At 59.2% G+C, this 14,598-nt stretch overlaps 1 protein-coding gene across 1 annotated transcript in view; it reads right to left on the bottom strand.

Moving 5' to 3' along the window:
* PRDM16 (PR/SET domain 16) overlaps positions 1-14,598 on the bottom strand; it is a 368,424-nt gene that overhangs the window by 23,833 nt on the left and 329,993 nt on the right. Inside the window, exons 6-8 of the mRNA XM_064363712.1 lie at positions 8,270-8,477; positions 2,939-3,086; positions 2,208-2,361 (exon numbers count right to left, since the gene is read on the bottom strand). Coding sequence (XP_064219782.1) covers positions 2,208-2,361; positions 2,939-3,086; positions 8,270-8,477 — 510 coding nt within the window. The remainder of the gene's footprint in view (positions 1-2,207; positions 2,362-2,938; positions 3,087-8,269; positions 8,478-14,598) is intronic.

The raw sequence follows: 14,598 nt of genomic DNA, 5'->3' as shown, positions 1-14,598 counted from the left end.
ATGAGACCTTCATACGTCCAACCCGGCCACGTCCAGGGTTTGCCTTTTGGCTCTATCCCGTTAGCCAAAACCCAAGCCACAAAGGTGAGCCTGGAGTGTGGACAAGAGGTCCAAGGCCAGCTGGACTTCCCTGTCCTGTGTCCACCACGTGGGCCGGGGAGCGTTTGCAGCACGGTGGGAGCTGTGGGCTGGAACGCCCGGGGTGCTGCAGCTCCCAGACATTTGTCATTAATACAATGCAGTGGACTTTAGAAAGCTTGTCTGCACGCCCAGAGAGGCAGGGATGTTTGAACCTAGGTACGATGTTCCTGCTTCTGAGCTTGCTACAGAACTCCAAGCTGTCATCTGAGGCGCCCACTGGTGCTGCTCTCACAGTGGGAGTCACTGCATCTGGGGGCGGTCACGCCCCCCCCGCCGGCTCCTGCCCAGCTGGTTTCTCCCACAGGGAAGGGGTGCTGTGCGGCGGAGCGCTGGAGCTGGGCACACACCGGGAGGTCGGCGGTCAGCAAATGGGAAAACGGCACTTGTGGAGTGGCTGCGGGCAGAGCTCCTCCTCCCCTTGGTTCCTCAGCTGGAGGGGGCGCGAGGTCCAGGTTAGGCTGGGGCTGAGTCACCCCTAGCAGGACAGCTGGATGCTGGGGCTTGTGCGGTGGGTGGGACAGGCACAACCCAGGTGCTGACGGGGGCCTGGCTGGGTGGTGGGCATCGGTCAGTGCCTGAGTGGCCCACACCGGTGAGAACGCCTGAGCCCAGGTTCCCAAGCTCCCAGCACCCCTCTCTCTCCACACGGATGCCACAGAGGCTGGAAGGTTCAAGTCACCCAGCCCCGGGCCAGGAGCCAGCCACTGGAGCTAAAATCTGGGCTCCACAGCCTGACCTGGAGCGCACGGTCATGCAGCGTCTTGCAGTCTCACCTTCCTCCGATGTCAGCCGGACACAGAAGGCCCCTCCCCAGGTTTCTGTGACGATGCCGCATGAGAAGGCCTGGGAAGCGGTGACTCGGTGCAAGGCTCAGCAGATAGGAGCCTGCAGGGGCTTCTGACCTCACTGAGAATCAGGGTCAAAGTCCCTGCACTGGCCCACAAGGCCCCCAGGACCTGGCCCTGGTGACCTCTTACCTCTCTTTTATTTTTATTTCCTTAGCGACAGAGTGTTGCTCTGTTGCCCAGGCTGGAGTGCAGCGGCGTGATCTTGGCTCACTGTAGCCTCGACCTGCTGGGCTCAAGGCATCCTCCCACCCTTAGCCCCCTGAGTAGCTGGGACCACAGGCACTCACTACCATGCTTGGCTAATTAAAATACTTTTTTTTTTTTTTTTGGTAGAAATGCGGTCTTGCTATGTTGCTCAGGCTGGACTCGAACTCCTGGCCTCAAATGATCTTCCCATCCGGGTGGCCCAAAGTGCTGGAATTATGGGCGTGAGCCACCGCCTGGCCCTTTCTTCTCATCCGCTCACTCATTTCTCAAACACACCCTAGCCTTGGGGCCTCTATGCTCACAGCTCGCTCCTGAGCCCCCTCCAGAGGCACTAGGGCTCACTCTCCCTGTGTCTCTGCTAGAACGCCTCTTGGTGAACAGGCAGGCGCAGCTCCCATGCCAGGCTGCCAGCCCGGCCCCCTGTGAGGCTGTGGCCCGCAGAGCCGCACCTGGAGCTGTGCCTGCCACCTTGCTGATCTGGCTTGCTGTCTCCTGTTAGTGTACGAGTCCCCTAAAGACAGCAGCTCTTTGATTCAGGGCTGGCCCTGCACTGGAAGAGCCCTGGGCACACACTGGGCCCCCTTGAGACACTGCCCTGACAATCCCCATGGGCGTCTGCGGGGACTGTCACGTGCACGCCCTTCTGGAGCTCAGCAAGGGCAGGGAGTGAGTGTGGGGGACAGGAGTAGCCACAGGGAGGGAGGGGCCAGCTCCTTCCGCAGGGCCCTGGTCCCTCCCATCACACACTGGCCCCCTCCAGCCCCTGTGAGGTGAAGCAAGGGAAGCTGTGGAGGACGGCAGGACGGGGAGCAGGAGTGAGGGACGAACGCCAAGCGTGCCTGCCGGGGGCGGGCTGCACGTGGCACAGATGTCAGAACCCGCCAGGAGTGCTCTCTAAACAAACTGGGGTCCCCTGGATGTAGGGAGACCTTGGGGGATGGCACGCTTTGGCCCGACCCCCATGACATCTGTGCACCCAGAGGGCGGGCAGCAGGTTGGGCGGCCACTCACATATGAAAGGTTTCACCGTGCTGTGGATGTGTTTGTGCTGCTTGAGGCCGGAGGACGTGGCAAAGGTCTTCCCGCAGTCGGGGCAGGCGTGGGCCCGGGCACCCACGTGTTGGGAGCGAATGTGCCGCTGAAGGTTGCTGGGGTCCGTGAACACCTGGAGAGAGGGACGCTGTGGGCTTATGCCCCATGTGGACACCCGCCTGGGCGTGGTTCTGGCTGCTGGACCAACAGCCACGAGGACAGGGCCCTGCCTGTCTTTCTCATCACGTTTCCCTCTGCCCTGAGCAGGCCGGGACAGGTCTCTGCTGTAGCAGCGACCCCCTGGATGGCCTTAGGTGGGCCACAGAGCCTCCTTTCCTCCAGAGCAATTCCTGAACTGTGGCCATGACGCTGCATGAGACAGGGCCATGGAAAGCGTTTTCAGTGGTGGCACTGTGGCCTTGGGGGGCTGGGGGTGGAAGCTCAGCCCCGCCAGCCTCTTCCTTCCACACTGGCAGGAAGACAGGAGCTAAGCCCCGGAGGGGCCTGGGTTCTGGTCTTGCCCTGATCTTTCTGAGCTGGGGGTCACAGTCTTCCCGGAGACTTCCTTTCCTTCCTCGTGCCACGAAAGGCCCGTGTGACCCTGGGGCCTCCAACCCGCTCCGCCGCGCTCCATCTGCAAGTGGGCCGGGGTGTAGGGGTGTGGGGGCTCCCGCTGCGCTGGGGCTGGGACAGGCCTGTCCGGGTGTTACCTTCACGCAGTTTTCACATTCGAAGCGTTTGCCGCTGTCGTGGGACATCTGGTGGCGGATGAGGTTGGACTTCCAGTTGAAGGCCTTGGGGCACTGGTCACATTTGTACTCTCGCTCCTCCGTGTGGACGACCATGTGCTGCTCCAGGCTGCGCAGAGGACCGGGTCACTGCGGGGCCCGGCTGCCGCCCTCTGCCCGGGATGGGGACCCCAGCCCCACAGGTTCCCAGCGCCCCCTCGGGGTCCCCACCACACTGCCGGGGGATCAGGGCTGTGCTGGCGTCTCCCTGTTCAACTTCTCTGTGATGACCTGGGGTGAGGGGCAGAAGCGGCCTTCCCCCCAGCAGATGAGGAAGCCGGTGCCTGGAGAATTCCATCCCTCGCCCAAGACCACCCCCAGGGCAGCCGGAGGCAGGGCTGGACCCCGGCCCACACTCCCTGGCTGCCTCTCAAGATGGTCTTGGCCTTGAGGCTAAGCTTGGGCCTAAGAAAAAGAGGGTTCAACATTGGCATGAACCCAGGAGTGGGGCACGTCCCTGAAACCCAAGGACGCCCCTTTGAGTGCTGGGCACACACCGGGGAGGGAGGCCAGGTGTCACACAGGGGTCTCCAGGTGACACGAAGGGTGCGGAGCACAGCTGCTTGGAGGGGCCCCTCTACTTGGATGAAGGAGCTGCTCTGATTTCCGGCTCTCGGGGGACCCCCGGCTTCCCCAGGCCCAGGGATGACCGTTAATCTTCATGAGCAAAGCAGTGATATATCACGGCTCGTTAATTACGGGGCCCAGCCATCCATTCAGATCAGAAACGCCTGGTTCCCGAGCATCAGGAGACTGTACCTTTTCCCCTGTTGTTAATTGTGATTTATGTGTTTATGTAAAGAAAACACGGACCCTCTTGAGCGGCGTTTACTGGGAAGGGCCGCAGTCAGGATTTGCCCAAATGCTTCTTTTCTGTCGTCTGTTCTGGGTGGAGGGTTTGCCGTCCCCGGGGGGCAGCGCGGGGGTGGGCGGTAATCCCCAGCAATCACAGAGCCGGGTAGTGGCCTGATGGGCTTTGCTCTGACTTTGCGAGGCTGTCCTGGAGGAAATCCTCAGAGGCAGGAGGAGGGGCCCATGCTGGAAAAGTCTCCACCGCTCCTGCAGCGCTGGAGTGAATGTCCCGGTTTCACTCCCCTCAGAGACCAGGAATCTTGCCTTTCCCAGGGGGTCACACAGATCCCCAAGGCCACCTAGGTCCCAGATCCTGGCTGCTGCCTGGCCTCAGGGCAGGGGAGGGCCAACGTGGGCCTGCTCGTGTCTCTGAAGCCCCTCCTGGGACAGGCCGCTGCCACCGTGGGGAGCAGGGCTGGTGGCTTGGGGATAGGGTGCCCCTTCCTGGAGTTGCTTGTGTGTCGGGAGGGCGGGGCCGGCATGAACCCCTCGGTGGAGGATGCTGCCACCTCCGTCCCAGTCTGTGACCTCCCTGCAGAAGCACCCTGGGCTGAGTGGCTCTAGGTCTCAGGCTCTGGCCTGGGTTTCTTCTCCTTTCTAGTTTCTCCCTGCGGAGCAGCCCAGGTGGTGCAGGGCCCCGAGCCTGGGAGACGGTTTTCTGGGGGCCCTGACATTTGTGGTCAGAGCCAGGGGACACCTGCGGCTCCGGCCACATGCTCCTGCACCTGCTCTGCCCGCAGCGCCAGCATGCCAGCCATGGGGGCCTGGGCACATGTCCCCAGGGTATGTTACACTAGGGGGCCCTTTGTCTTCACCTGTCAGGGAGGGTGAGGCAGGGGAAGGACAGGGAGGGAGACTGAGGGGAGGGAAACTGAGTGGGGGGAGACTGAGGGGAAGGAGACTGAGGGGAGGGAGACTGAAGGGAGGGAGACTGAAGGGAGGGAGACTGAGTGGGGGGAGACTGAGGGGAAGGAGACTGAGGGGAGGGAGACTGAGTGTGGGGAGACTGAGGGGAGGGAGACTGAGTGTGGGGAGACTGAGGGGAGGGAGACTGAGTGTGGGGAGACTGACAAGAGGGAGACTGAGGGGAGGGAGACTGAGGGGAGGGAGACTGAGTGTGGGGAGACTGAGGGGAGGGAGACTGAGGGGAGGGAGACTGAGGGGAGGGAGACTGAGTGTGGGGAGACTGAGGGGAGGGAGATTGAGTGTGGGGAGACTGAGGGGAGGGAGACTGAGGGGAGGGAGACTGAGTGTGGGGAGACTGAGGGGAGGGAGACTGAGTGGGGGGAGACTGAGGGGAGGGAGACTGAGGGGAGGGAGACTGAGTGTGGGGAGACCGAGTGTGGGGAGACCGAGTGTGGGGAGACCGAGTGTGGGGAGACCGAGTGTGGGGAGACTGAGTGTGGGGAGACTGAGTGTGGGGAGACTGAGGGGAGGGAGACTGAGTGTGGGGAGACTGAGTGTGGGGAGACTGAGTGTGGGGAGACTGAGGGGAGGGAGACCGAGTGTGGGGAGACTGAGGGGAGGGAGACTGAGTGTGGGGAGACTGAGGGGAGGGAGACTGAGTGTGGGGAGACTGAGTGTGGGGAGACTGAGGGGAGGGAGACTGAGTGTGGGGAGACTGAGTGTGGGGAGACCAAGTGTGGGGAGACTGAGGGGAGGGAGACTGAGTGTGGGGAGACTGAGGGGAGGGAGACTGAGTGTGGGGAGACTGAGGGGAGGGAGACTGAGTGTGGGGAGACTGAGGGGAGGGAGACTGAGTGTGGGGAGACTGAGGGGAGGGAGACTGAGTGTGGGGAGACTGACGGGAGGGAGACTGAGTGTGGGGAGACTGAGGGGAGGGAGACTGAGTGTGGGGAGACTGAGGGGAGGGAGACTGAGTGTGGGGAGACTGAGTGTGGGGAGACTGAGTGTGGGGAGACTGAGTGTGGGGAGACTGAGGGGAGGGAGACTGAGTGTGGGGAGACCAAGTGTGGGGAGACTGAGGGGAGGGAGACTGAGTGTGGGGAGACTGAGTGTGGGGAGACTGAGTGTGGGGAGACTGAGTGTGGGGAGACTGAGGGGAGGGAGACTGAGTGTGGGGAGACCAAGTGTGGGGAGACTGAGGGGAGGGAGACTGAGTGTGGGGAGACTGAGGGGAGGGAGACTGAGTGTGGGGAGACCAAGTGTGGGGAGACTGACGGGAGGGAGACTGAGTGTGGGGAGACTGAGTGTGGGGAGACTGAGTGTGGGGAGACTGAGTGTGGGGAGACTGAGGGGAGGGAGACTGAGTGTGGGGAGACCAAGTGTGGGGAGACTGAGGGGAGGGAGACTGAGTGTGGGGAGACTGAGGGGAGGGAGACTGAGTGTGGGGAGACCAAGTGTGGGGAGACTGAGGGGAGGGAGACTGAGTGTGGGGAGACTGAGGGGAGGGAGACTGAGTGTGGGGAGACTGAGGGGAGGGAGACTGAGTGTGGGGAGACTGAGGGGAGGGAGACTGAGTGTGGGGAGACTGAGTGTGGGGAGACTGAGTGTGGGGAGACTGAGGGGAGGGAGACTGAGTGTGGGGAGACTGAGTGTGGGGAGACTGAGTGTGGGGAGACTGAGTGTGGGGAGACTGAGGGGAGGGAGACTGAGTGTGGGGAGACCAAGTGTGGGGAGACTGAGGGGAGGGAGACTGAGTGTGGGGAGACTGAGTGTGGGGAGACCAAGTGTGGGGAGACTGAGTGTGGGGAGACTGAGTGTGGGGAGACTGAGGGGAGGGAGACTGAGTGTGGGGAGACTGAGTGTGGGGAGACTGAGTGTGGGGAGACTGAGTGTGGGGAGACTGAGTGTGGGGAGACTGAGTGTGGGGAGACTGAGGGGAGGGAGACTGAGTGTGGGGAGACCGAGTGTGGGGAGACTGAGTGTGGGGAGACCGAGTGTGGGGAGACCGAGTGTGGGGAGACCGAGTGTGGGGAGACCGAGTGTGGGGAGACTGAGTGTGGGGAGACTGAGTGTGGGGAGACTGAGGGGAGGGAGACCAAGTGTGGGGAGACTGAGTGTGGGGAGACCGAGTGTGGGGAGACTGAGTGTGGGGAGACTGAGTGTGGGGAGACTGAGTGTGGGGAGACTGAGGGGAGGGAGACTGAGTGTGGGGAGACCGAGTGTGGGGAGACCGAGTGTGGGGAGACCGAGTGTGGGGAGACCGAGTGTGGGGAGACCGAGTGTGGGGAGACTGAGTGTGGGGAGACTGAGTGTGGGGAGACTGAGGGGAGGGAGACTGAGTGTGGGGAGACCGAGTGTGGGGAGACCGAGTGTGGGGAGACCGAGTGTGGGGAGACTGAGTGTGGGGAGACCGAGTGTGGGGAGACCGAGTGTGGGGAGACCGAGTGTGGGGAGACTGAGTGTGGGGAGACTGAGTGTGGGGAGACTGAGTGTGGGGAGACTGAGTGTGGGGAGACCGAGTGTGGGGAGACTGAGGGGAGGGAGACTGAGTGTGGGGAGACTGAGTGTGGGGAGACTGAGGGGAGGGAGACTGAGTGTGGGGAGACTGAGTGTGGGGAGACTGAGTGTGGGGAGACTGAGGGGAGGGAGACCAAGTGTGGGGAGACTGAGGGGAGGGAGACTGAGTGTGGGGAGACTGAGGGGAGGGAGACCGAGTGTGGGGAGACTGAGTGTGGGGAGACCGAGTGTGGGGAGACTGAGTGTGGGGAGACCGAGTGTGGGGAGACCGAGTGTGGGGAGACCGAGTGTGGGGAGACTGAGTGTGGGGAGACCGAGTGTGGGGAGACCGAGTGTGGGGAGACTGAGTGTGGGGAGACTGAGTGTGGGGAGACTGAGTGTGGGGAGACTGAGGGGAGGGAGACTGAGTGTGGGGAGACTGAGTGTGGGGAGACCGAGTGTGGGGAGACTGAGTGTGGGGAGACCGAGTGTGGGGAGACTGAGGGGAGGGAGACTGAGTGTGGGGAGACTGAGGGGAGGGAGACCGAGTGTGGGGAGACTGAGTGTGGGGAGACCGAGTGTGGGGAGACTGAGTGTGGGGAGACCGAGTGTGGGGAGACCGAGTGTGGGGAGACTGAGGGGAGGGAGACTGAGTGTGGGGAGACTGAGGGGAGGGAGACCGAGTGTGGGGAGACTGAGTGTGGGGAGACCGAGTGTGGGGAGACTGAGTGTGGGGAGACTGAGTGTGGGGAGACTGAGTGTGGGGAGACCGAGTGTGGGGAGACCAAGTGTGGGGAGACTGAGTGTGGGGAGACTGAGTGTGGGGAGACTGAGTGTGGGGAGACTGAGGGGAGGGAGACTGAGTGTGGGGAGACCAAGTGTGGGGAGACTGAGGGGAGGGAGACTGAGTGTGGGGAGACTGAGGGGAGGGAGACTGAGTGTGGGGAGACTGAGGGGAGGGAGACCGAGTGTGGGGAGACTGAGGGGAGGCAGCGGCACCTGTACTTGTTGGGGAACATCCGCTCACAGTCCTTGCACTCGTGGGCTTGGCCGCTGCCACCGCCTAGGCCCTCAGGCTTGAGCTCCTCAGCCAGGCCCTCATAGAGCGTGGCTCCCACCGAGCCGCACGCATACTTCTTGTGGCGCCGCAGGTCCAGCTTGGACGGGAATAGCTCGTCACACTCGTCGCAGCGGAACGTGGGCTCCTCTGCAAGAGAGGGAACCGGGCGGCGGTGAGCGAGCCGGAGACCCCGCCCAGGGCCCTTCGGGGGCTCTGGAGACCTGGCCCCCTCCCCACGGTGCCCCCAGCCTGCACCCAGGCTGGCCAGTCCTGCTCTGCTTCCTTCCAGCCTTCATCTGGGTGCCCACAAACCTGCCCTGGGAACTGGCTCGGGGAGACCTCAGGGACCAGCCCTAGGCAGCACTAAAGGGCCCCCCGTCTGTGCCTCAGAGGGAGCCCCGCGCGGCGTTCGGCCCTGCCTGTGCCCCGGGCAGCCACCGTGGGCCGAAGAAGGCCCCCAGCTCGGGAGTGGAGGAGGAAGCCAGGCCAAGTGCTTTGTTTATGAATCTGGAGAAGAACGGTGACAGCGCTCAGTGCGTATAATAAATTATTGTCGTCAAGGTCAAACAAATTAAAAGGGGGGCAGCCATTATTAAGCTTATGAGGCAGCATCCTGACCGGCCTGCCAAGCCAAACAGTCGGCCGGGAGCTGTCATCCTGGTGGGGGGCTCCGGTCCCCGCCTGCCCTGCCCGCAGCAGCCTCCCACCTAAGACGGGAGCCCCCCCCCTACAGGACGCCTCTTCCCGCACAGCTCTGGAAAGAACGCTCATGCTGAGCTCTTTCCCAAATGCAGCAAAGGCTGCTGTGTATGCACCGGGGCGTGAGTGCACGGGCGCAGCTGTGCGCATGCAAATGTGCCTATCTCAGCACAGCTGCATCCACATCTGTGCACCTCTGTGTGACGGCGTGTGCATGTTCACGTGCTCACACCCATGCTTGTGTGAGCCGGCACGTGTACTCATGTGCATGTATGTGAATGTGCCCGTGTTTCAGCATGCACCTACATGTGCGAATATTTGTGTGCATGGGTGGCTATGTTATGTGTGTCGTATGTGTTTTATATGCACAAATGTGCCTATGAACATGTGCGTGAACATGCACATTGTGTGTTGATCTGCTTATGTGTGTACGCCAATGGGTGTTCAGTTGTGCACATGTGAGTATGTGTGCACGTTTGTATATGAATGTGCATGTGCTAATGTGCATGTGATGTGTGTGCATGTGATGTGTGTCCATGTGATGTGTGTGTGCGTGTGATGTGTGTGTGCATGTGATGTGTGTGTACATGTGATGTGTGTGGGTGTGATGTGTGTGTGATGTGTGTGGTGTGTATAGGTATGGTGTGTGTGCGTGATGTGTGCGTGTGATGTGTGTGTACATGTGATGTGTGTGCATGTGATGTGTGTGTGCACATGTGTTTGTGCCTGTGATGTGTGTACATGTGATGTGTGTGTGATGTGTGTGCATGTGATGTGTGTGGTGTGTATATGTATGGTGTGTGTGCATGTGTGTGCGTGTGATGTGTGTATGTGTGTGTGCACATGTGTTTGTGCCTGTGATGTGTGTGTGTGCATGTGATGTGTGTACATGTGATGTGTGTGTACATGTGATGTGTGTGATGTGTGTGCATGTGATGTATGTGTGGTGTGTATATGTATGGTCTGTGTGCGTGGTTTGTGCGTGATGTGTGTGTGATGTTTGTGGTGTGTATATGTATGGTGTGTGTGCATGTGTGTGCGTGTGATGTGTGTGTGATGTGTGTGTGCACATGTTTGTGCCTGCGATGTGTGTGTGCATGTGGTGTGTGCGTGTGATGTGTGTATACGTGTGATGTGACTGTGATGTATGTGTGTGATTGTGCATGTGTGTGCCTGTAGGAGTGTGTGTTTGGGTGTGTATGCACACACACAAGGACTGGTGCAGGGCACAGCACTGAGCAGAGTCTTCATGAACTTGGTCTGAATGTTGGCTCAAAGGCCTGAACCTGAGGATTGCTGAGGCAAGGAGATGGGGGGATGGGGGAAGATGGAAGAGGGCTGTCACTTCCTGTCCCCTCCCTGTGTTGGAGAGACCACCATGGTCATGGGCCTTTCTGAGCTCTAAGGGAAGGGTGGGCTGCTCTGCAGACTGGGCAGTGCAGGGTTACCAGGAGTGGCACCTCCTTGCTGACGGAAGCTTCCCTGCGCCTAAGGGTGAAGACGCTGGTATTTAGCCTGGGCCACCCCAGCACCCCTGGTGGGTCCTCAGAGTCTGCCTCCCTGAGCCTCAGGTGCCCAAGGTGGAGATTCCAGGGGGTGCCAGACCTGAGAGGCCGCAGCAGGCACACCGGATGGCAGCCCCCCTCGCCCTGCAACCGAGGCACAGATGCTGGCTCGCCAGATGTGACTTTCGGTGCTGTCTTTGGACAGAGGTAAGTATCCAGCGGAGGGTAAGGGCTGCCTGGCTGAGAGGTGTCCTGGGGATGTGTGCATTGGGGGTGACTGGGCGGCACCGCTGCCGGTCACGATGCACCAGATGCTGTGGTTTCATTCCCAGCCAGCGTCCCGGCATCCTGGCCCCGATTGCTGACCTGAGCCTCAGGAAAGCACTGGTTTGGGGGAAACAAGATGACGAAGGGAAAAAAGCCGGAGGATGCCCCGAGCCTGCAGTCACTTCCAACAGGGCTGTGCTCCACACCCCAGCTCTGGCCTCCGGGTCCCGGAAGGCTCTGTCCCAAACCTCTCTGGGAAGGCTGCCACCTAGAGCTTCCCAGACACTCACTGAACAAACCAAATTTACCTAGGTGCTGCCAGGAGGGACCCTCAGACAGGACGCACACAGTGGGAGGAGGTGGCAGGAAATGCTCACCCTCAAAGTCTACAAAATGCCACCTTGAAATGCGACTCAAGCCTGCAAATTCTTCAGAAAAGCCCACTGTGCAAATGACGTGGTGGCAAGGCTGGCACCTGGGGTCCAGTGGGAGCCTCACGGGGTAGGTCCTCTCTTAAGAACATAAGAGAATCCGGGCGCTGAAGCCTCGCCTCGGTCTGCGGGCACCCAGGTAAGTGCTACGGTGTCTGTATGCCTGCTTCAGAACTGGCAAACTGAGGCTGGGCGACACTGAGTCACTTGTCCAAGGAAGAGGCGTATGGTGGGGCCCGTGGTTTGGGGCCGAGGAAGCAGGGCTGGCAGGGACCCAATTTCCCACTGAGGGTTTTGGAGAAAGCGAGGTGAGCCTGTGAGAGGGGGTGCTGGACGTCACCTCTCGCAAGCCTTCCCTTGTCTTTGGAAACTGGGATTTTCCCTGGGGAACAAGGTCTGCAGATCCGAGCCCCAAGACTGCGGCAGGACACAGCAACCCGCAGAGCTGGGAAGCCGCCTGTGGGTGGATTCCAACCTCCCGGGCTGGAAGGAGGCTGAGATGGGGCCTCCAGCCAGCATCGTGATCCAGTTAGAAATGCCAACTTGTATTTCACTCTTTCTGGACTCACTGAAGAACAATCGCAGAAGTTGAAATTTGAAAACAAAGACGAAGAAATGCCGACCCCACCCCCTCGTATTACTGACCAACTTTTTTCCTGTTCTCATTTAGAATTTGGGATGAAAACAAAAATTTCGACGGGAAATGAGAATTCAGTCTGATTCTCACTTCGACGGCCTTGGGGTGCCCTGGACTTGTCCCTGCCCTGCTGCTCCCTCTCCCCAGCCCTCCACGGACGGAGCTGGGTCCCCATCAGAGGACAGAGTCGGGGACAGGACACACTTGAGTCTGGCCCGCCCCTACCGAGTGGTGTGGACGGGTCTTCACCTGGGCGTCTTCCAGGCAGGTAAGGCTGGCCCTGAATACACCCCTGGGGCTCGCGGAGGGGTTCAGAATTGGGGGCAGAGTTGATGGCATTTTCATTTTCTCAGCACAAGAAACTGTTTTAAAGAAATGCTGAAAGAACATATCCTGTCCTGATGCTATTTCCCCTCTTCCTATCTCTGATCTCACGACCTGGCTGGCTCATACGCTCTGTGCCCCACGCACCGCCTCCTCTTGACCTCTTTTGGAGAGAGGAGAAGCAAATCATTGTGAGGCTTTCTCAAAAGAAAAGCGTATTGGAATGGAAGTGACTTCTTCACTTTCTCCCAAGAGCAAAAAGTTCTCACGAAAGAGAATTCTGTCCTCTCCATTGTAAGTGCAAAACCAAAGCAGAAAGTTGCGTGCGTCTGGAAGTGGCTTCCCCGTGGCCGTGCGTTCCTGAGAGCTGTGGCTCTGCAGACGGAGCGGGGCCGGCCCAGGGACTGCAGGGCAGAGGCTCTGCTCTCCCGAAGCGGGCTGGCCCCCACGGGCCTCCTGTGTCTTCCTAGCTGCCTGAATGTGGGCTCCAGCCAAGCCCTCTTCTCCCAACAAAAGCACAAAACATAGCGAGTGGAAATGAAACTCTCTTCATTCGGCGGGGGTGCGTGGGGCTGGCATGAACCTGTCACCTACGCCAGCTAAGCCAACGCCGTGGCGACCTCGCGTCTTGTTTGCCACATCTGCGCCTTGCTTGCCTATCTGAAGTTCCATCAGCAACTCTGATGGCAGGGCAGGAATGTAACAGAAAAATAAATTGGTGCCTAATGGCCCCGGAGAGCCGAGGGGTTCACAATTATGCCGCGTCTATGTATTAATCTACCAGACTCGAGGCTCAAAGGAGCTGGAGAGCCTCCTCCAAGTCCCTGCAGTGATAAGGGGCTGGCTGCGTGGAGCTGGGGCTGGGATAAAAGATTTTTTATGATAATTATCTTAGTCAGGAACATTTTTGCGTTTTCTTTCTGTGCAATGCAGAGTTTAGCTGGTGGGGGAGGTGGCTATTGGGGAGGCATGATCTTGACAGGAAAGAGCAGGAAAAGTCAAATATTTGATGTTGGGCCATTATGTGTGGAAAGCAATTAGCCCACAAATGTTGGATAAATTATTAGGAAAATGTAGACCCAGGTTATTTAATCTCAGGGGCTGGAGGGGGGTGGAGAGCAGAAATCAAGGTTTTTAAAAAACCTTTGGAAAGAAAGAAATTTCATTGTACAAATGAAATTCCATCGTCAAGCACTCTCCTAAGCCAAGTAGATTCGACTCTCAGCGTTCTTGTGCGCTAAGATTCATAGATCTTTTCAACAATTATTTTAAGGAAAATGAGACCTTCCCCTCGGCTACCCAGATCTCGGCAATTTATTTTTCTTTTCTCAACGGCCTAATTAAAACCAAACTTTAGAGGAGAGAGATAGAATCCGGCTCGTAAAATTGTCCTTCTGTGGTCATTTCCTTCCGGACACTCGGGACATGACGGTTACTGCACCAAAGGAGCCCGATAGCTGGGCCTCACTCAGTGGCGGAAGGGCTAAATTAAGGCAGAGCTCTCCAGGTCTGGTCTCGAAGCCCTCCTGCTAATTCCAGCACCATTCTGTCACCGTGAAATCAGAGTGGCTCCTTCGAGAAAGGTGCAGTGAATGGCATTCATCATTAAGCCTTGTGCGTTTGGAGGGGAGGTCAAAGAAGCCAGGAGGGAAACTCAGCCTCCCCCGGGGCTCCAGCACCGGGAGGGGTCACCCGCTCCGGAAATGGCCAGGAAGGAGCTCCCGTTCCTGTTCACTGTGGGGTCTCACCCCAAAGAAAAGCAGCAAGGCTGGAACCCTGGAGCCATCTGCCCGGAGGGATAGGCGCGGAGCTGCGGGGCCATGGCCCCTTGTGGGAACGGACATGGAGGCGGGAATGAGCCTGTTGCTGGGAACGCCTCATCTGCGTGGGACTGGAATTTTCTCAGGCATCCTCTCAGCTGTACTTGGGTGTGAAGGAAGGTGAAAGGGAAACTCACTTGTCACATCTCTACTCGACAGAGAGGGGCCGGCAGATCGAGGGAAAAGGAAACTCGGAAGCCTTCCCGCAGCCCTGTCGGAAGAGTGGGCGACTCCACATCACCGTGAGAGCAGCCTCAGACCCGACATTCTCCCTCCTGCCGGACGAAACTGCCCCGAACACTCACTTCTCTGGGACGTTCCTGCGGATGCACATCGCTTTTCAAGATACATATGCCATCATCCACACTCTCAAATGAAACTGAAACTTTCCACACCGCAGAGAGCTCTGGGGCAGCCAGAAACGCTTCCCAGCTGCAGACGGGCTTGGTGTTGGCTCGTTTGTTTACGTACGAACGGGGAAAGCAAAGGCTGCTGTTGCTAATGAGAGCGATGGCCAGAATAAAACAGTTCTGAGAAATCACCTGGGACCCTAACACTGCAAAGCTACAATCCACCTGTTACCAA

Source organism: Aotus nancymaae, unplaced genomic scaffold (assembly GCF_030222135.1).
Source record: "Aotus nancymaae isolate 86718 unplaced genomic scaffold, 86718_ANA_hifiasm-v0.15.2.pri h1tg000053l, whole genome shotgun sequence".
Classification (NCBI taxonomy): domain Eukaryota; kingdom Metazoa; phylum Chordata; class Mammalia; order Primates; family Aotidae; genus Aotus; species Aotus nancymaae.
The sequence above is the reverse complement of the archived record's forward strand: the minus strand, read 5'-3'. Positions and strand labels throughout refer to the sequence as shown.